This window comes from Psittacula echo (assembly GCF_963264785.1).
Source record: "Psittacula echo genome assembly, chromosome: 2".
Lineage (NCBI taxonomy): Eukaryota > Metazoa > Chordata > Aves > Psittaciformes > Psittacidae > Psittacula > Psittacula echo.
The window spans coordinates 98,532,139-98,555,560 of NC_137737.1; the positions used below are offsets into that span (position 1 = coordinate 98,532,139).

At 38.1% G+C, this 23,422-nt stretch overlaps 1 protein-coding gene across 8 annotated transcripts in view; it reads right to left on the reverse strand.

Moving 5' to 3' along the window:
• The window catches only part of ZNF236 (zinc finger protein 236), a 78,186-nt gene extending 57,938 nt beyond the window's left edge, over window positions 1–20,248 (reverse strand). For 7 of the 8 annotated variants that reach the window (XM_080611316.1, XM_080611315.1, XM_080611313.1 and 4 more), the window contains exons 1-4: window positions 19,829–20,244; window positions 7,724–7,866; window positions 6,694–6,858; window positions 2,506–2,684 (exon numbers count right to left, since the gene is read on the reverse strand). In XM_080611316.1, the coding sequence (XP_080467442.1) occupies window positions 2,506–2,684; window positions 6,694–6,858; window positions 7,724–7,866; window positions 19,829–19,889 (548 nt within the window). In that variant the 5' untranslated portion in view covers window positions 19,890–20,244. Of the gene's footprint in view, window positions 1–2,505; window positions 2,685–6,693; window positions 6,859–7,723; window positions 7,867–19,828 lie in introns of all 8 variants that reach the window. The other variant, XM_080611317.1, reaches the window with a different exon arrangement.
• Between the last annotated feature and the right edge of the window lie 3,174 nt (window positions 20,249–23,422).

Consider the following 23,422-nt stretch of genomic DNA (forward strand, 5'->3'; position numbering starts at 1 on the left):
AACTAACCGAAATTACACAAATTTATACTTGGTGTTTTTCTGAACAACTGAAAGAATTAGCTAATGTTGAGCAGATGTGCAAACTACATCACCACCTTGAAACACAAGTTGGTATAACAGCATAAAAAATAACAGGGAAGCAACAGTCTGCACATAACAGGAAATCATTAAACTTCTGCTCAAATGCAGCATATTTCTACACTAAGAGAACACAGATATTCAGTATATGTTTAAAGGAAAGCACATTTTCCCTTCAAATTACTTCAAGTAATACATGACTTTTTAAACTCCTTTATACTCTAGCAGAGTGAGCACAGAGTGTAATGTATTTTACTTTTACATATTAATTGTAACTACTAAAATTTATGGAAGTATCCAGAGAAAAGTTGACTGAAGATTGAAGAAAAGGAGATCTAGAACAGCACAGATGTTACAACCCATTCTTGCCACCTCAGGACAGATCTAGATCAGCCTGATTGTTAGAACACACACTCTGATGAGCAACAACATATGTTTCAACTATAGCTGAGGCACTTTATTAATAGAAATAATATCCAGTTTAGGCCACTGTAGGGACAGCCCTTGAAGATCAGATCACCTTCTCAAGTATTTCATCATTTAGAGTTATAATGACCATTTTAAATTTAGTATCTACCTTTTGCTAAAAAGAAATTCTAACTTCATAATAGTTTTCCATTCAAATGATTCAGAGACTGAAAAAATACCTTTTTAGGAGCGGAAAGTGCAACCACTCTGCGAAAAACACTCTAAGGGAACAACATTCTTCATAATTTCAAATACCAAAAAGTTTCTACAGCTTATTATACACCGAAAAGCAGGAACCAAATTGATGTCTTTGAATTTTAAATATACTATATACAGTCAAACAAGTTAGAGCAAACATTAATTTTTCATAATTCATCAATTCATCTTTTCACATTCAGCAATACAGAAGATTGTGTCAAAAAAAAGTAAAAAATCAGAATTTCCGTATTTTTCCTTTCAAAATAATTTCTGCTGAAACACAGAAGGTCTGAGCTACATTAGCTTTGTGATGAAGTGGAGCAGGAATACTTGCACAATTCATCAGCTTGGGTCACATACATGGGTTGTACAGGTATTGCTGGCAAAGTGACAGCAAAGCACTGTTATGGACAATAGTTTATTGAATACAAATGCAACATGTTTCTATATCTGAACTGATGAATAAGGTGAATCTTATATAAGGAAGCTCTGAATCCAGAAATAATCCACATTTAGAAAAATAAAAATAAACAAATGATCAGGGAACACTTAGATCACATTTATGTCATAATGTGGCATGCATGCAAGGCCAGGTTGGATGGGGCTTTAAGCAAGCCAGTCTAGTGGAAAGTGTCCCTGCCCACGGCAGAAGGTTGGAACTAGATGAGCTTTTAGGTCCCTTACAAACCAAACCATTCTACGATTCTATGATAATGCTCTCTCAAAATCACAGCCATATTACATTAGAGTCACTCCTCCATTCTTTATCTATTCATTCTAACTTACACAGATGTCCACAACATGAATGTTTTTTGTGTGTAGTATTATATATTTATAAAACTCAATACAAACATAACTTGGTACTTCAAACCCTCAGTTTTTTGTTTGTAAATGGAAATCTACACCAATGTATTTTTAAACCTTCTGGAACACAATTATTAAGATCTTACAACCTGTATCATCTGCTAATAAAAGGAATTGGGAACAGCCAACATTTTTCATTTTTTAAATGCATATTTTCACATCTTTTTTTACAGAAACAGAGTAAAGATTAAAACAGAGATCACCTGTCAAAACTTTAGCCTTTCTTAATGTATAAACTCAACCAATAGCAATAGAAGTTTTTTTTTTTCTTCAAGTAAATTTCACCTTCCTAAAAGTAAACTAGACAGCTGAAAGGACACAACAAATATTCACAAAAAATAAGAACAGCATTTATTAGGCCTCTTTTTTTCTCCTCCATTTTGTGCTTTTTCAGGTTTACAAGAAACTCATGGCACGTTGTGATGAGTACCACTTGCAAAAGATGATTAAACTGTACAGAATGATTTCTCTGCAGAAGGTAAGCAAGGACTTTTGCAATTACAATAAGTGCTATGCAAAATTAATATACATTTGCTTCATCGCACTGCCAAGAGCCTTGAAGATCACAAATAAACACACTCAGATATCATTTGGATCAGAAAAACTTAACCTGTGTTTACAGATAGGTAGCAGATGGAATTATGCTTAGCATGGGTGCCTTAATACAAAAACAGAAGGGAACAAAAAAAAAGGCCTCTAAAAATAGCACCTACTTTTAGCAAGGCTTTGAAAAACAAATGCCATTTCATAACAGCACACCAAAGAAAAGAAGCGATCTACATAGATCACGGCACTTGGCTTACTGGAAATGCTACTTCAGCCTCTCCCAGCTACCACCATAAAAAAAAAAAACCAAACAAAAACCATCTCATTTTGTTACAATCCCATGATTGTCACCTGATTTTATAGTGAGTTTTCATATGCTCCTTTAACTGTGAGGAGGTTTCAAATTCCTTTTTGCAAGACTTGCAGCTGTGGATCCTACTGCCTGCCAATTCTTGACGATGTTCTTCCATGTGTATGGAAAGCTGACTCTGTAAAGTAAATTCATCTCCACACTCTGAACAGATAAGGTTCTGAAAGATAAGAGAGACAGATTTTTTGAAAGATTCTCAAATAGCAGTATGCACGCACAAGCTTTGTTCAAGTAGATGAATGTATCCTTCTACGGACACTGGCAGCTGGAAGCAAGCAGCAACAGAAGTATACAAGAAAAAAATCTTTCAAGCCCCATAATATAAATCATGAACAAGAATCATTACAAGCTTATGGTAATACTTCGTATTTTAAGAAACTCCACAGAAACTGAATTCTGAAAATGTTCAGAAACAAGTAGTTCACTACCATAATCACTACTCCCTATTTCCTTGGAAGGCTAGTTCAAGATACAGCAAATTATCTCAATGCCATTACACTATGGCCAACAAACACTGGTAAAAAATACTACTTTCTAAGCAAAACTAGCTTAACTGTAGATTCAGGCATTTTACTTTCCTGGCTAAATTATACAGATTGTCACTTTTTAACAGTAATCCCACCACAGTTACTACTGAGTTTTCTTGAACTACCTTCACAGAAAAGATGACAGAAATAAACAGGGACACATAATGTTTTTGACAGATATCTCTTCAACCCATTAATTTTACAGCAGTGTTAAACATACCACTTTCCAGTTACATTAGTATTCCATGCCATTTAGAATGGAAGCTATACGTAAAATGTTTGATGCAAAAGCATTCCCATTCCTCTGAAATTCAGAGGGAGAATCAAAGTCAAATATTGTTTCAATGAAAACAAAGCTCTGCAATTATTTTACTTCACTTTGCTTTTCGAAACCATTAGTTTTATTTCTCAGTGTGTCTTTATTTTACAAAATCTAAACAGAAAGTTAAGATTAAATGTATAAAAATATTCACAATCTCTTTGGCAATGCATTTGTTATATGTTCCTTACTGGTGTGTGTAAGTTACTTCAGACACTTTTCGTGTCTGTTCATTTTTCAGTAATTGTGATTATCACTGCAAATTTTTTATCCTCCCCTCATTTTTTTCCTCTTTGATGAGAGGAAAAAAAATGCCCAAGTGTTCATTTAAATAAAGATATTGACAAGAATATTTTAATCAAGAGGACTAAAGATATGCAGTACTATTGTTAAAATGCTATGACAATGATTTTGTTCCGTAAGTCTGAAAGAAACAAAAAATCTGCAATATTGCCAGACAAAACATCTGAGGTACTCCAATGAAATGAAACACTACCCCAAAAACGGCTTGCTTAATCTAACCTAGAGATCATTATTACTGGACTCGTTACAGTGCAGGACTATAAATATTACTTTCTTTTCAGGGATCTACATTTAAATCTGAGTAAGAATACTTCTTATTGAAAAATATTGTTCTTATACAACCAATCTGGTTTATGACAATCTTTCTGTGCAAGTGGTGAAAAAGTATCAACGCATACTATACCAAGCTCATGGACAACAAATTTGAGTTTGTCAATCACTTCTCAGCATTTTTCACACACACATAGCTATGACATTAAGTTGCTATTCCATTCTATTAAGCAACTTCCACAAAGAAAGAATAGCTAATGAAGTATTTCAGACAATGGAAGTCTACGTATTTTTATTTGTTACTGTGGAATTTGCTGTGCGAAAGCAGGGTCATAATAAAACAGAAAAACTGTACCAAAACACAGCAATATATAAAGTACAATAGCTGCTCTCCAGAATAGGCAGTATCAGATTTATTTTTTTGGCTTCAAGCAAGCAAACAAAATATCCACCACCACACACAGAAAAAGTAACTGCACACTGTTAACCTCACTATAGTTAAACCCACATTTCAACATTAAACAAAATGGGCTGATATATTGTTGTATAATACTTAAAATTCCCAAACTCAGAAATAACTAATTCTGCCTGTATTGACTATTTTTATCTTATCAAATGCAGTATCTAAAAGAACACTTTGGAACTCACTATCTTCACCTGTTTAGTATTGACGACTCCTACCATCTGCAAAAGATTTTAATTTGCACTTTAAGACCATTGCTCCTGAATTGTAAGACAGCAGAAATCATACACAATGAACATTCTTAAAAAACCAAACAACAACAAAACAAAAAGCCCCCCTCAACAGGATTTTATAGTGATGGAATTTTCACTTTATATCAACCAAATACCAGTTTTATCTTTTCCAACATGTCAAGGTTTTCCCAAAGCCCAAGAAAACCTCATGCTCATGGAGAAAGAAGACATATTAGCAGTTTCAATGCTATCAATTTTTTTTTCAATTTTATTTAGCATTCCTGTCTCACTAGGCCAAAAAGCAGCAGTGGATACCACTGTCTGTTTTCACGGAGGAAACGGACAGAATCAAGAATCATCTACAAGGCTAGGCAAATTTAAACAAGGTACGGTTTTTGTGACTTCTTAAAGTGAGGAGTTTCAAATGTGGCATTTTTTTGTTACAGCAGTTTATCACTTTTCCTGTTACAGCAGTTTATCACAAATTACCAAAGAACATGAGGAGAAAAGTTAAGTCTCTTGCAAGCTTGATTTCAATGGCCCAGAAAATTCCTTCTAGAATCCCTCACAGAAGTAATCAATCATGAAAACCTGCATCTCAACAGACAGGCATACTTTTCCAAATCAACTGGATAGCTCTAAGAAGCCAATCCACCTAGTTTATTGTTATTGCCCTTCTGCAATCATCTGTACATAAAGCTGGCTGATGCAGCACAAAACAAGTCTAAAGTTATCCAAACATCAGCTTTGTGCAGCAATCTCCTCAACCACTATGTATGTTCCCCAAATGAGTATGTATCTTTACTCTATTTTCAGATTTTTAATCCTTCTAACAGCAAAAGTAAGAATAGTGAACAGGAGGGAGAATGTGCTCCACTGATAACTAACTACTTATCCTGCACATTATAAAAAAAATTCCTGAGTGACAGCAACTGCTGTTGTCAAGACACTCTCCTTCAAGTTCAAATTCCAGTTCTCCCTGTGCCTACTTATGGGGAAAGTCATCCCTGCAATTCACTGTGAATTGCCACATTCATCTCAGGTTTATCAGAGAAATACAGGGCATTATAAGAACAGGTTCATTAGCAGTTGAAAGTGTTCATATTTTTATAAATTACATTTTAAAGCTGCAGACTCAATTTTATACTGGAATGCATCATACAACCTATCCTTGACATCTGCACTGAGTATCCAAATCGTACCTGCTGAAGTGGATGAAAAAAACCCACTTGGTTATAGAAATGTATACTAAAAAAATCACTCGGGCATCCTTCTTGATGCTCAGTTTCCTTATTATCATGTTTTTAGCAACTCATAAATCAAATCTCCTCAATAAACACCTATTGAGCTATGTATCATTATGAATAAATTAAAATGCAACAAAACTGTATTCAAGTCCTCCTCTCATCTCATCACTGTTGTATTATGTGATAAAAGCTAAACTGGTAGCAAGACTAAAGAAGGAATATATTCTCTACAGATGGCATTTCCTGCCTGGTTCAGTAATGAATATAAAGTGTGCAAAATACTAGTATGCATTAACGGCTAAGAATTTAACCAATGCCTTGTAAAAACCGAAAATGAATCGTGAGATGAAAAGGAACAAGAAGTCTTCTCAAGCAAAACAACCACTGAAAAAAAGGGGTGGGAGTTCTAGATGAGGGAACCAGCTTCATGATTCAAAAAATATATGGTGAGAGTGCCTCACCATGAAATCTGCCATTAAAAATAATTACCCAGACTATTACAAGCAGTACATCATGTCACAGAAATTGCTTTAAAAGTATTTGTAATTAATTAGTTAACGTTCATGTGTGATACCTCTATCACATATGCACAGAATCTCTTAGTAAAAACTGGATGGGAACACTTGCTTATATTCAGTATATTAATTTCTGCTACTATTATTAAAACAGACTTACCACTAAGATTTTATTTTTTCTAAATAAGACCATTTATTCAATCCTCCAATCTAAAGCATAATGGTTGTACTTTATCCTTTACCTATATGACATGTCTTTTCAAAATTTAAATTATGAGCTTTAATGAATTACCTCTTCTTTCTCATGCAGCATTATATGAGCTTTCAGACTGGCTACTCTGGAGAATTTCTTGTTGCATACAGGACACGTAGGATCTTCACCATTGTGAGTACATTTATGAAGTGTCAAGTTGAATTCAACATTAAATGACATTGGACATTGGTCACATCGGTGAGGCTGTTAAAACCACAAAAATAAAGAAAAAATTTAATATTCCCATAAGTTACATATACCCTAGATGACACATAAAACCACAGAAAACAAAATGTTTAAAATAAAAGAGCAAAATCAAGCATCCACATATGTTTATGATCCTTAATAATACCAGAATTAGACTATCTTCTTTGCATCTGCACTGGAAATGCAAACACAGCATTTCAAGAGCATATGGGGAAAGGAGGCAGGGGTATTAAAGAAAGCAGAGACTCAAAACTGAGACTGTCTGAGGAGACTGCAGTTAGCATGAGAGAAGAATGAGCAAGAGACAGAAATAAATTTTCCTATTTTAGCTGAGATCATGAACTCTTCTTAAGCAAAACCAATAATCAAACCAGTGAAGAGCTTAGTTTATGCTAGGATTGACTGCTCTTCAGTTGCTATCTGCACAATCAGTTTTCATTCTTTAAGAGCTTCTTTACTATTAGATATGAAGACTCTTAGACAAGTGTGCAAAAGCATGGTTTTAACAATATCAACTTCCATTGTTCATGTATCAACTTTACAACACTGAAACTTGTGTAACTAGTTCTCTGTATACATTTTCCCATCTACCTGAATATTTTATAAATCAAAGAAAACTGTTAAAAATTACTGAACAGGAAACAACAGTATGACTAAATGGTATCAAAGGAAGGTCCTGTCTCAAAGGAAACATGAAAAAGCAACTTCCTAAAATGTAAAACTCTGAGGTCCCCAAGTAATAATTATTAGTGATTGTGATTAAAAACAACTGAAAATAATGTCTTGTGTTAGCTTTACTTGTCAGTATACAGGAATACCAATATACACTATTTTCTAAGTTAGTATCTACTAAAGTTCATACCTTGTCATTTTGCTCATGATCCCTCATATGGCGCTGGAACTGGGTCTCTTTTTGAAAAGACAACAAACAAATCTCACACTTACGGAAGTTAGATACTTGGTAGGGAAAATTACTGTTCTCTGTATTCAGTGTCAGAACATCATCTACAAAACAAGCATCAAAGCATTTAGATGAACTCACATTTCATTTACTTATAATTTACTGCAAAAAATGGAATTCTCTGAAGCAGAAACTATTTAAACTCTTGTAAGATTCTGACTTATACAAGATTCTAACTTCACAGGATCTTGAAAATCTCAAACATAAACAATACTGCTTCCATTGACGCAGAATCAAAAGAATCTATCCATCCCTCTAACTGCCAGTCACTAAGAAGATAAATAATCATCTTTTCCTAGTAATTTGAAAGTAATTCTTGTGCTTCATAAACATCCATCAAGTGTTTATGCAACAAAATAAAATGCTGCCAAACACACTAGGTATGAGTAAGATACTGCCAGGGGTTTTCTGCCCTCTCCTGCTCCCTTCTCTCTTTTTCTTCAAGAAAAATATTGGCATTTTTTCTTTCTTCTACTTCTGGCAATGTAAAAATTTATAAGTTGCCTTTACAGTTGTAAAACCAACACCAATGTTTCAAATAACTGAGATGCAATAAACTGCAAGTCAAAACTGCATAAACACGAATTCAGTGGAGAAAAAGTTATTTTTTTAATATACCCAGTCTAAGCCATATAGTTTTCTTGCTTTGAACTCCTACAGTATCACACAACTTCTGATATACAAGTTGCAAGCTTCTACATCCTCTTGCTCAAATGGCTGAGCCCAGTCCTATAAATACTTACGATATAAGGAAAACATTAATAAAACTAAGTTAAAACAGATTTTATACTTGGAGCAGATATTGTATTACTAGGGAATTAATGTTCATTTAAGACAAACCTTAAGCAGTTGGCAGGAGGGGTTAAAATAGGCAAGATCATTCAAAGCAGTATCAACAGTATGAAAAAAAAGAAATTATTGACTTGTGCTTCACATTAAAGACACTAAAGAGAAAATATGCACAGCATTCAAACACTGCCACAACTCAAAAAGTGCATCAACAGAATGCGACAGGATTCAAAAAAAGGGAATGTTGATTTTAATATCTAGAAACCTGGTTTCTAGATAGGCCTGATGTTTCCCTTTAAGAAAGTCAGTACTCCTCAGCATGTATGTAAGAATTAGGCATAGGAAGTAACAACACAACTAGAAGTTCACAGCATCCTGTTTACATTTCCTCAAGGGAAACCAAAGATTATGATTCATATAGTATTTCTGTTCCGTACTGCACCTACCTCAAAGTCCTGCTTCATTCAATACATCATTTACAAGGGGAAAAAAAAAAAAAAAGCCAGTACATGTTGTGTCCTGACCACTTAACTTCTGCTTTGCAAAGTGTAGTTATACATCTTTCTGTTAGATCAAAATACACTGCATAAATATCACAAATATTTAGTATGTACAAACTGAACCTACTCCATCCTTTAGAATGCATTACAGGACTCTCAGTTTTAAATTGACAATATACGCAGACGCTAACAATCACATCCCTGAAGTGGTCACATCTCTTCAAAAGCTGAGCAACACAGCTTTAATTACAAGACACTGTCTTTTAAGCACCCTTATGATAAATATACCCAAATAAAGGGTATAAAATCAGTTTCTGTAAATACTGGCATGACAAGAAAAAGAGAAACAAAAGAAAACTCCACCCCAGTACTCAGGCTATATGAAAATGTACCGCAAGCTTTCCTATCCCCTACTAAAAGGCGTAATTGTTAAACCTCATGAAGGCCTGACCTCTCACTTTAAACTGACAACTGAAGAATGATCCAATCCATTACTTTAGAACGGCCTTTAAGCCTTCTCCATGCACCAAAGAGATTATCATCTTTAAATATTCACTCTTGAGATCAAAGACACCAGCCAAAAACTAAGCAACTGAAGTAGCAGAAGAGTAACTTTGAAATAATCAAAGGTACTAACTTTTCTACAAATGGAAACAGAAAAAGCCACATGCTCATTAGCGTTTGAATATTACCAAATTATTTACTTTTTAGGTCAATAATAGTTCTCTATATATCATTTTTATTATAATGTCTATCATATCTGCATCAACTGCAATACTAATTAATCTACAGGCTATGATTTTTCTTCTGCAATTCAAAAAGGAGTTTAAATTACCAATATGTTAATGAAAAAACAAAGTCCTTGTGATGTTAAACAGAATTTGTTGGCTCTAAGTGTATGAAATCATAACACCTGATGCAGAGATATGCAGCAAGTAGGTATTTCAGTTTCTTTAAATAGAAGGAAATGATCGCCACTAAAATAAACAGAAAGGGGTAACAAAAGCATAATCTTAAAATATCTCATAGGAAAGAACAGAAAAATTAGCCGAAACTTTGAGCAATGAGGAGCTGAGCACATCACATTCCATGTAGAAGTGTCAGGAGTTTCTCAAGACTAGTTCATATGTGATCATAACTGTTGAGCTGCCTGCAAAGACTTTCTGCCTCCCTGAAGGCCTCTGAAGAAGGCACATACTCAGAAAATTCATTGCTTACATCTGTAACATCTTAAGTATTAGTCTTTCAAAGAAAAGTCTTTGTAACTCTTTCCAAAGCCAAAACTTACGCTTTTTTGGTCCTATCTTTCGTATTGTTTAAGAGCGAAAGACAGATGTGTGGGAGTCGGGACTGGACCTTAGAATCCACAACTGGACTCTACAGTGCAGCTTGACTTGGCAGAGGACTCCTACTACAGAAATCCTTAAGGATAAAGCACAAAAAAAAATCACGTTTAGGTTAATTCCAGAAATCTTCAAAAACTCAAGTATTGAAAGATCAGGCTGAAGACTGTTCCAAGTAGTTACAGTCAGTATGAATAGAAAATCATGTCCATTTTGGACTTTAAACAATTCTGAAAGTTCAATTGTTTCACTCAGAGAGCAGGATTGAGATCTAATGCAGATTAAAATAAAATACAAATTAATCTACTCATTAACACTGTGTTTGAAATAGCTTAAGTGAAAGATGAGACTATAATCTTTTTTCACTTGTATTCTCACTAAAATACTCCGATCCTCTATTGCCAGCCAAATACTGGGTATTTCTGTGAGTTGCACAGCTCCTTTTTATTAGAAAGATGCAGGAAGTGACTTATTTTATTCTTCAGTAACAAGGAGAGTATTCAGAGTAATATCCCTACTGAAATCAAGCCATTGGATACCAGCAAGGACTAAACCGTTACCTTGTGTTTGGAACTGGGAGGACAGAAAAACAGGAAAGCCATTGTTAATTAAAAAAGTAGAAAGTGAGATGTATTTTGACTTCAAACAGATGTCACAAAATCATGAAGTTTGCCCTGGGTCTATCTTCATCTTAATGTAAAAATGAAATATCAGTTTGGCAAAGCTTTTTGTTAGAAGAATTAATAACCAGATGAAGATATTATTTACACTGATACTTCTATATCATAGCAGGTCAAGGTAATAACGTGCATTACCCTGTATCAGGGAAATCAGCAATAAAACACAGTTGTACAATCATCTTTTATCAGAGAAAAAATGCTTTTAGATGCATCGGCTTGGATCATGAAACAAGCCAAACACTGCAAAATGCTGAACCTATCTTAAAGGCTAATATTTTTAAATCCCTCAAAGCATGCAGATGATGCCAGTTCAAGAGGCTGGCAGTGGACTATGGATCATGCACTTTTAAATGCACTGAAAAATTTGTTAATTAAAAAATCAACTCTAAACATTCCTTGTGCACCTAAAGGAAACAAAATAAAAATACTGACATATGTGACATTGCTTTCAATGGTCACAATTCATCATTTATCAGACTAGCAACTCTACCATAAACAGCTAACATGGTGCCTATATTCTCACAAAAATATAAATATTAGGTACACAGATTAAGCAATCTATTGTCAGATACACGCTGGCCAGATGAAAACACAAGTTTACTGTCATTTACTGTTAATGAACTAACAGAATGCCATTCAAGTCAACAACAGAAAATTAGAAGTTCAAGTTTTCAGTTAGAGAATACGTTAAATGATTGATAAAATGTTAACAAAAACATCTGAAAAAGTGGCATGCTCTTACTAGAGAAAAGTTAGTTACTGACATCCATAAACAAACATACACACAGAAAACACAAAATGGATATTAGAGTAACTGATACAAATCCCCTGAAATATAAGTGATTCTTTCAGGTCTGCACATTAAAACAAATTATAAACCTCACTGAACGACTGCAAAGTTTAAAACGCTGCCATTTATTAATATTAACTACATGGAAACAGAGCAAAGGCTACTGTCCCCTTTTTTTAATGTTATTTTTGTTTATGTTGCAACCAGCCATGTGTGGCTAGTTGCAATATAAATCAACCCTATTCTATCACAGCTTGAGAGAGATGGTCCAGTATCAATAGAATCAAACTAAACAGGGAGCACTTAGCTCATTATGCACCATCCAACATACATTTTGTCTGTATTCTTACAGTTTGTCCAAAGTGCCTAAAAATACCAGAATCAGATTTGCAAAGTACCTATCAATGATAATAAACTTTCAGTTTAAGGTGGGCTTATTTAAATACTCTTAATGTTACAACCTTCTATTTTTTTTCAAATTAATTGCCCCTCACAGAGCAGCAGCAATCGAGCTTTAGGTCAACTCTGCTACAGATGTCTGTGATAGAACCTTCATGAAAACTCAACCTCAGGCCTTGAGTCAGCAAGCAGGTGCTCTCTGCTATAAGCCACTGATAACAATTCAATGTGGATGGAGAAGACAGAATCAGAGCACTCTCAAACCATTCCTTCCTTATGTAAGCAGCATTATGCCTCGCAGCAGCCTGCAGTCCTCTCTGCAAGGCGCAGATGGACTCATCCAGCTGTAAATGCAGGACAGCCTTATTAGATCTCTAATAGCCTACTCACATCCACCTGAGAGGACACTGCAAATACAACAGTCAAGCTTGCAGAATTCATGGATGCAAACTTGTCTCTGAAGTTAAATGGCAGTTGTCAAGTCTAGAGATGAAAGGGTCTGACCCTATCAAAACCTATTTACCAACGTATGAGTGGAAAGAAAGCGGCAGGACATGAGAACAAAACAGGAATAGCAATACTGATGTTTCCTCATACTACACTTGAAGTCATAGAACTCAAATGATAACAAATCATTAAAACATTTTTTTTAGCTCTGCAATCATAAAAGCATCAGCTTAGTTTAAATCTAGGTCACTACACTTAAAACTAGCTAACAGTCATTCCTTATGACTTCTAATGGGAAGGTCAGGGGACTCAACTCTCAGTCCATGTATCGGTTAAAGAAAAAAAAAAAAACAAAACAAAACACAAACCAGAAAACAATCAAGAGTTTTTCATGTAACACAAGGTAGTTTTATTACATTTTGGTCAATACTCAATCTGGAATTTACAGCAGTACTAGTCCAGACATTTAGCTTCAAGGAACACACTGCTGAAATGAAACTGCTCAGCATTTGCCAACACAAAGCAGCTGCACTCTTTTCAGGACCACAGAAGAGTCCAGAAACTGCATAGCCACCCTGATGTACTGTGGGCAGCAGAGAAGCTTGACAGGACACAGAATTAATGGCTAATTAGATGCTAAGCAGATGTACTGGGTCTGGCTGGGATGAAGTTAACCTGCTTCATCGGAGCCCATATGGTGCTGTGTTAAGCTTGAGAATAAACCAATGCTGATGATATGTCAGTGTTTTAGCTGGTGCTGAACAGTGCTTGTACAGTGTGAAGGCTGCCTGTTTCTCACTCTGCCACCACCATGACTTGGCTGAGAGTGGGAGAGAGGTTGTAGGGGACAGCAGACAAGTTAACCACAGGGATAATCCATGCCATGCAACATCATGCTGAGCAATACAAACTTGGGGGTTAGTCTTTGCTCAGAGACTGACTGCGCATCAGTCTGCTTGTAAGAGGTGATGAATGTTGCCTTTGCACCACTTGGTTGCAGCTGTGCTGCTTTTTGTTGGTTGGGGTTTTTACCAACTCTCCCGCAGGAGGAAGCAAGCACTCTACAGCTACTTGCTCAATGGCCAGGCAGGGTCAACCTACTACATTGATACACCATCCACATCATCCTGACCTATCACAGATAACTGAAAATTGGCATTTCCTTAACCAACTCTGATACAGCTTCATCTGACATTCAGGTAAATACTACTATATTTATTGGTAAATATTCTAGAACAGGAGTTACACTTTTTTGACAGCTACATATGAATACACCAAGCTAGTGTTTTCCAGTTGTTTCTGCATGATTTGAATGTCTCATGCTTGAGACTTTGACCCTTACCTGCACCCAGCCACTACACTGTTAACAGAAACTTCAAAATTACCTAATCAAATTGCTAGATGATCACAGAATGGTCTGGATTAGAAGTGACCTTAAAGATCACATAGTTCCAACCTCCCTGCCGTGTCTCCAGGAAAACCTTATAACAGCCAATACCTAAAGAGGGCCTACCAGAAAGCTGGAGAGGAACTTTTTAACACTTTTTACAAGTGATAGGACAAGTGGAAATGGCTTTAAACTGACAGAGGGTAGGTTTAGATTAGATCTTAGGAAAAAAATTATTCACTATGAGGGTGGTGAGGCACTAGAACAGGCTGCCCAGAGAAGCTGTGGCTGCCCCACTACTGGAAGTGTTCAAGACCAGGCTGGATGGGACTTTTGAGCAACCTGGTCTGGTGGAAGGTGTCCCTGCCTCTCCTCAAGAGTGAACACAACCCAACTACAGCAGAAAAACTCAAAAGACAAAAGCTGCCTCAAACAGAAATTTAGTTATATTTGGAAATACTTAATGCATAGAAATGAGGTATGAAGGTATGAGCACAACTGCAATAGAGAATAAAACAATGATGACCTGCCATTTCTTACTGCAATTGGCAGAAAGCAATGGAGAAGGTACAGAACAAGGGCTTACGTTATCACACTTAAACCCAAGTTACTTAACTGCAGAGATTATCGGGGAAAAGGTGTAGACATATTTCAAGTATGAGGAAATAATGTGGAATTAAAATACACCAATGTAATCTAAATCTATCTTCTCACTAAGACCCACCATACCCCTCATATATGAACTTTGATTTTTTTACTGCAGAACAGTGAGATGACCAAACAGAAGTATAACTGTTACAGACTAAAGATTACCTTTTCTAAGGCAAAAGTTTAAGTAGTTGTTCCTTTGGTGTGTTTTAAAAAGGAATTATCCAAACCTATCGTATTTAAAAGATTTAGCCTACATCACAGAAGCAGTACCACAACCTCTTCATTCTTCTCTGTACAACATCACTTACCTATTCTGATCAGCCAGAGGTCACCACCTTAAATCCTAGTGCACAACTACTAAAATAATCTACATAATATAAATTCAGAGAAGATTTATCCAGGGAATTCAAGTTGCATTTTTCCTCAGTAACATAAAATTGGAATGTAAAGCCTCAGAACTGACTTCCCCTAGTTCAATATGCCCACACCCTAAGTGATGCTAGAGGGCTGACAGCATACAAAATAGTCAGCTCTGTAGAGGCAGACTTAAAGCTACATCGCCTTCTCAGTGTTTCTTATCTTTGTGTATTTAATATCTACCACTCTTCATATGCAAATTCTGTTAAAATTCACACCCTCTGAAGGCACGAAATATTCAGTTTAAACTCCACTCATATTTTGCTTTGCTTTTCGAAGAATTCCTTGTCTGCTATTTGAAAGTGATCAGACAGTTGTAAAAGTCAAAACTGCTTATTTCATGTTGCTCCTATTCAGTGACATGCAGCACTGGTAGACATTGAAAGGACATTCTCTATGGGGAAGACAGCCAAGGGTGCAGGAAAAATCCTTCTTGCACATTCTGAAATAATAACAGTAATAGAGAACGACTGACTACCAACTCATGGTAACAACTACGCATTCACTGTGACAAAATTAGCAGAAAGAACCAGTGATGAAGTCTCAAGTTTTCACCTAAGCTGTCACAGGACCTACAGAAAACCTTTGTAGAGTAGCTAATAACTCTTAAGCGCCCAAAATATTACTCTGGATCTACAAGAAGTATGTCTTCAAACACTAATTCCGTTAGCTATCTAATTGAACAGTAAAAGCCTGGTATTTAATTCCAGCTTAATAGCAGCTCTTCATTGCTAAATTCTAATTAAAGCTGAGTAAGATTTTCCAAAATAACATCCTCACAATATGAGACCTACCATATTCTTAAAAACTTATGTCAAAGCAAAATTACATTGCATCTTCCAAAACACTTGTGTGTTTCAAGGCTTTTTCTTTTCAATTTTCAGGCACTTCTCCCAAGTTCCAAAAATAATTAAAATCAGCATCTTCCACTATTCTAATATCTTAGAAAAAAGGATACAAAGAATATTTTATGCAAAGTCACTTAGTAAAACAAAAAGCAAAGGTAACAGTTTGAGGGATTATTACTAAGAAAGTATTGCTGAGATATCCAAGCTTAAATCAGAGAAATAATTATATTTAGAAAGAGACATGAGAAAACTTATACCAATACAAATAAAACACAATAAAACTTCCCTTCGTGTTTTCTTTGTGCTACCTGAGCTGCACTAGCAGTAAGAATCACTTTCTAGTGTTTAATAGAGACTCCTAAGGGAACAGAGTACACAGAACTGCCTCTCAGCCAGTGGTTCTCAAATGAATGTTGGCAACGATGCAGAACAGACCACAGAAAATTCACATGGCCTGAAACTCTTGACAGTTCAAACGCTGCAATGTGGGTTACTTAGAATCACAGCAGTCACACTGGAAACTGGAGGCCACACACATGAATAATTCTTTTTTAACGTCCTTCTCATGTTAGAGGCTATGTCACCAGAACCTAAATGCTATTAGCGTGTTAACACCTATTAAAGGTTAAAAGCTGCTTGTCCCTTGCCTTCTTCAAGATCTGCATAAAGTAACAGTTTTCCTAATGCATTCTTGCTTCATATATACTCAAGGTCTCATCCTGAAATTTTCAGAAAGGCAAGAGCCAAGGAAGACCACATCTCTGTAAAAGGATTTGCTATACAATCACTGCTAAGCAGCCAGAGCAAGAATCAAGGAGCAGCAAAACCCCAAATAACAGAACATTAGCTCTTTTAAGCTTCTTGAGAATCATACCCTATACTTCACCCCCCTCAAAGAGGCTCACAGAATGGTTAAGGTTGGAAAGGACCTCTGGAAGACATCTTGTCCAACCCCTGCACTCAGTGATGGCCACCTAAAGCCAGTTTTGTAGGATTGCACATAGATGGTGTTTGAATACCTCTGTGGAAGGAGACTCCACATTTTGTGTAACCAACACCAGCGCTCAGTCACCCTCACAGTAAAAAGTGCTTCCTCATGCTCAGACATAATTTCCTGTGCTTCAGTTTGTGCCTAACAGAGAGGTCAACAGTTCAATCAAGTTAAAAAAGAGGTAATTGCAAGATGGTTTTGGGGAAACACTCCAATGCAATAAAAATTCTCTTTGAATAGCAGCCACTGAGGCCAAGATATTGTTTTAACTATTGCTGCCTAGGTTCATTTTTTTTTTTTATTTAACATAGTTAATATTCCTAGAACAAAGAATATGCTCTAGTATTTGACATGTAGGGTGGTTAAAACAGTCTAAGGAGGCTGCACAACACATTACCTACATACCCTTATTTTCTTCCAAACAAAGCTGTATTATCATAAATATACAGACTGTACAACTACAGAGAGCAACACTTTTTTTTGTAAAAAACGATTTTCTAAATAAAATTCCTCCTGCTTAAAAGTGAAACTTATGGAATTCACAACCAGTTTTCAAAGCCTGTCAGCCTGCATGTGAATTGGATGAACAGCCAAATATTCTGAGAACACAAATCTCCCAGACTCAAGCTGTCCTGTTCAGCCAGAGCTTCTTCATTCATAACCTTCTTTTAGCCACATGTAAGTGTGGAAAAATACTAGATGCTTGCCAACACTGATTTGTCTGTTTTCTCAAACTGCTGAAATCTCTCTCACCAGCCATAAGACTCCAGAACCCACAATATTTGCCTACACAGGGCAGAGTCCCTGCAGTTGCAGACTGCTGTAGTCTCTGAATATCTGTGGTAGCCCAGACCCTGTAATTCTAAACTGTTGTCTGCAGTCAAACTGCCTCTATGAAACAATTTCATTATTACCAATTTCTTTTTAAATAAATCAATACATGAAAAGTACAATCTATGATCAAACTCAAAGTAAGTCCTGTCAGCCAAACCTCTTACCATAGTAAGGATCTAAAACCAAGGTCCAGCTACAAGCCAAACGGATATACCCGACAGACAGTTTTTCTGGACAGCTTGCCTCAGTTTTGATCTTTTTCTCAACCATACATCCTGCTTTTATTGCAGGAGCTTACATGCATATGATACACATGTACCCTTGCAAGAGCTATTAGAGAATTCAAGAGACACTGTAGGTAAAATAAACTTTAAAAAAACTCCACTCAGCTTCCAAAACTGGTGACAGTCAAAGCTCTTTGGGTCCTTCTTTATATATTCAGTGTTCAAAAGCTGAGACCAATGGCTTCAAAAAAAAAAAAAAAAAAAAAAAGCACAACATAATAAAAACCTGTGGCCCATCTGGCTTTCCCTACTGGAGAAAATATTTTATCCAACTTCCCAATACTCATGTAACAGTACAGCACCTTTTCTTTTTGCCTGCCAGCACATTTCAAGTCTACAAAAAGTATTCCACAGAAGGCTCACCTACACATTCCTCTTGAAGAGCCAGAGCTCATCTGCAAGCATTCAGAAAACCAAACATTCTAAATGTGTACTAAAAATATTCATTAGTTGACTTTTTGTGACTGAAAAAACCATAGCATTTGAATGGTTTATGAACTCTCCCCATTCTATGTGGTAGGAAAAAAAAAAAAAATAAAAAAATCTACTGCTATGTGGTTCCACTAGAGAAGTCACTGATGAGCATTGCATCTACCTCAAGCACAGCATGTTAACGTTTGTGAGCTTTACTCAGATACTACTTACAGATCTCTGCTAACATCAGCAGCAATGAACTACACAAAAGAGCCACGAAGATGCAAACTGCTGACAAAAAAAATAAAAAAGACCCAAAACAAGCCCATCAAACAAATCGTGCCCTCAAGTATTCTCATCAACGACACTGAAATGCAGGCAGAAATTCGAAACTGGAGTGCGATACAGACCAACACGTTTGGGTGAGAAAAACGGTTCTTTTTTTATACATATACACACAAAGAACACGACTACAATGAGGAGTTTTAAAGCCTAAAAAATCAAAAAAAAAGCTCTCCTTCTTGAAAGTAAGAGAGATAGAAGCGTTCCACTTTATTTTCACTGGTTTATCACCCTTTATTCGAAGCTCTCATTAATCTGGCCCGCGGGGAAGGGAAGCAGTGGGAAGGGAAGAACAGCAGCGGAAGGACCCGGAGCTTTCCTGTTCTGTCCTGTTCTGCCTGCCGCTGGCCAGACAGGGCTCTTCCTCCGGCCCTCCCCAGCTCCAGCCAGCCTCGCACCGGGACCCGCTCCCGCAGCCGTGAGGAAGAGGAAGGCAAGGCCGCTGACGTAGGCCGAGCAACCCCCCAGCGGCAGCGTTGCCGCCGCCCTACGGCGAGTGGGACAAGGGAGGCAGCAACCGCGCCGCCAGCAGCTCCCCCCGCGCCCTCTGCGGGCGAGAGGCCATTACAGATGCCGCCGCTGACCCGAGAAAGCTGCGGGCCGCCTGCGAGGCTTAGCGAGCCGAGCAGCCAGGCACGAGCCCGCTGTGTGGGGCGACGAGAGCTGCCCACTCGGTATCATTCCGCAGGGCCGGGGCCAGCCGCTTCCCCTTCCCTCCGCCCTCTCGCCTATACCTTCGCACAATAGACCCGGCCTTCCTCCCCCATATCCGGGGACTATATGCGGAGCCCGCGGAGGCTTCTCGCCTTCTCGCAGCGACCGCTCTTTCACCACCGCCGCCGCCCCCCTCCCTGGGCGCGTATCGCGCTAGCCCGGCCGCGCTGTTTTACCTGACTCGCTGCCGGCCTTGCTAGTCTCCCTGCTGGGTTTGGGAAGCCGCCCCCTCGGCATGGCTGCCCCCTCCCTCCTTCCCCCCACCCCCCTGGCCCTCCCCCCCTTTTTCAGCACACACACACTTGGCAACGACGGAGGAAGCGGCGGTTGGTGAAGGGGGACGAAGGGGGCGGGGACGACAGCGCGAACCCGGCCCCATACACGGGCCGCCGGGGGCCCGGCGTTGTGGGATCGCGCCCGGCTGGGGGCTGGCGCAGGCGCACACGGGCTCACCGTGGCGGCGGGGAGGTGTATGGGAATGGGGGGGTAGAGGAGCGAGCGGGAAGAGAACTCACGGGCAGACAAGAGCGGGCGGCGCAGGCGCACTGATGGCGCCTTCACGCCGCGGAATGGGGGAAAGCGCGGCGGAGGCAACGAGGTCGTGGAGGGGTGGTAGGGCAAGTGGTGCGCATGCGCCGGAAGCGGGGGTTGGAGTAGCTGAGGTCGGCGATTGGCACGTTCTGGTGTGTTGGTGCATGCGCGGAGGTGTGGGACGTGGGTGGGTGTAGGGCTCCGCTAGGCCCCATTGGGCCCTGGTGGAGTATGGCTGCGTGTGGTATGGGCTATGGGGTCTCCGGGGGCGTTTCAGCGGGAGGGGTGAGGCTTTCCTTCCCGGGCCACAGCAGCAGGGGGGACGGCCCTGGCCAAAGCTGTGGTTTCTTCCCTGTGAGCGGTGGTTCGCTGCCTATTCTCTGTATCCTCAAGTTTGGTGTTAGCTTAAGAGGTGTGTATGTAACGTGTCCACGGCGGACGCGGGGCTCGGCCTGTCCCCGGGAATGTGTTATCGGCCAGAACGCATCCCCCCAGGGCCTGGTGGGGTTTTGTGCTGAAACACCGTTCGGTTTGCAGCCTGTCCTGAGCTCTGCTGCCTGAACTGAGTACTGCATGATGAGATCCTGGGGGAAGGATCTTAAAATCTCACTGGATTATTTAATAGCAATTTTGGGGTATCATAAGTTGTAATACTTACTTCTGTCACCTATAATGTGTGCAGTGGTGGTGTGCCCTCTGAAAAGTGGGCATGTGAAGATGAGGATGTTTTATCCATAGCTTTTTCCATCTCTTCGTGGCTTTTGTTGCTTCCAAAGACACTGCTGTGTGTCATTTTTAAATTCATAGGGCTTCAGCTTCTAAATGAGAGTTTTGTTACACCTCTTTCTTGCTAAATAAAACTTTTAATATGAAATTCTTGCTTTTGGCGGGTGATTTTTTTTTCATTATCTCCATAGTTTGACCTAGTTAAGATTCTAAAGCTTTCTGAATTACATATTCTTTCTGTACCTTTTAATTTTATTTTTAATTTAATTTAATTTTTAAATACCTTTTTTAAAAGGCTATTATTTCTGTGCAAAGGGAACTGCTATGAGAATACTGCCTACAGTGATAAGTCTACTTTTCATTTTTTGCCTGCTCAGTTTTTCACCAAAGTTAGATTGAAAACTCACTTCCCACTGAACCAGATTTCTGGTGCTCACGTTCTCACTGCTTTCCAGGATACTCCTTTTTTCCGCCCCCCCATCCCATATGGCCAGCACCTGGCCAGTTTCTTTATTTCAAGCTATTATGTTTCAGTAGCCTGTATTAAAACACATTTAATATGATGTGGGTGTAGTTAGGCCAGCTGGATGACCCTGTCCTCATTTACTACATGTATTAGTTTAATGTCCCTTCCTGTAGTCTCTGCAAATAGTATTAATCAGGTACTTCTGATCACTCATTGAAAAATAGGGCAGGCTGGGCACTGATACCTGTAAGCACTACTTAATAGTTTTCTCATCGTTGAATGTTAATTATTACTTTGTTAATTCATTTATTCTGTTGCAAATGTATGAAGCTATTTTTGTCCTCAGTTGTAAGTTAAGTGCCTTTCAGATACCTAATTAAATTACATCTAAAAACTTGCCTTTAGCTACCAAATTTAATCATATCAAAGAACGAAATCAGTTTTTTAGAATGCAAGGTTTCATTTTTTCCTGAAGGCTAAGGTTGGGTAAGCAATATTTAGATAATTTTTTGTTCTCTCTGCTAGTGGAGAGTGTACCGTATTTAATTTTCTCTGCAGAAGTGCAGTGCTGAAGCATAAATACGGAAAGAACTGAAGTTCCTGTGACCTTTGCTTGGGGCTGCTGTGTGCTGACTCCTCGCTCCAGCCCAGCTACAGGCAGGGAAAAGGCAAAGAACAGCAGTGGCCTCTGGTGGTTATGGACTAGTTCTGTGCTGAGAATTAACTTTCAGCAGTGAACTGCAACCAAGTACATGAGAGAAGGTGACAGCTGTTCATGCGATTTCAGTTAGACCCTAGGGAAAGGACTCAGAAACAAAGAACCTCAACCGAATTGGTGTCTAGAAGAACTTTGCACAAGCTCATTTAACTACTTGTCCCGATTTTTGTTCTAATTTTGTAATCAGGGTTATCTGTATTTTTTGCTGAGGTGTTTGTTCTGCTTTAGGGTTAAGAACCTTGAATCTTGAGGTTTGTTTAGTTTTAAAAAGAACTGATACAGACTTTACAGCTATGTAAATAGGATTGTATGTGCAGGCAACTTCTGTCTGTACTGATTGAAATTTGCTTCATTTTTCTAGCCTAATGCAAAAGTCAACTTTAATTTCTGTTTTAGCTTTTCAAGGTTATTGTTTCCTGCATGTCTTTCAGTGTTTAGCAGCAGTACGCACAATCATGGTTAATTTTGTACTGCAAAAGTCTATGCATCATCTGTTCTAAATTTAGTTTGTTGTTGCCTATCAGTGTTCAAATGCTTCTGCATCGCTCTCATTCTGTAGAACACTAGGTCTGCATAAAAGTAGAAAAGATACCAGGTTTTACTTAGGATCCTCAAGGAGCCTTTAGTCATGGGAGACAAATAACAATTTATGAATATTATAGGTAATAGATGTTGAAGAACATATGAAGGTACCTTTTTATTAATAAGGAAATCCAGTGTCATGTGCTGAATACTGGCTTTAATTTTACAGGCATTTTCAGTCTGTTGAAACTGTTTAATCTCTATGTAATTTTCTTTCTTTGTCTATGCAATTGACTTTGCACTTTGCAACTCCTGGAGGAAAGGCAGCACACACATAGCTAAAACTATTGCTCTACTTGTTTGTGAATTTATTGTATACATTTGTAGAGATGCCAATATTTCAAAATATTTTAAATATGTTGTGTTTTATACATAATAAAATAACCTTTTCCAGTCTTTTTCTAAAGTCTCTGGCATTACTCTATAGAGGTTCTAAGCAGGAAAATGCTCAGTTTTGGGATGTGACCAAGCATTTTAACCCAGTGCCTTCTCAGATGAGAGCCTAGCAGGCCATTACTTATGCTCTGCTGCCCATGCAAAGGAAACGCGGGTCTGTTCCCAAGATGGAATCTGTAAGGTAATACAGAGAGTGCTAGATGGTTGGCCTTTAACTCTTTCTATCGTTAATTTTATCTGGTATTACTAATTTCTAGGAAGAAAAGCAGCTATGGTGTCAGCCCGTAAAATATGCAACATTAAAAGTTATGCTTGGGTTTTATGTACAGAAGAATATTACAGCATCATAGA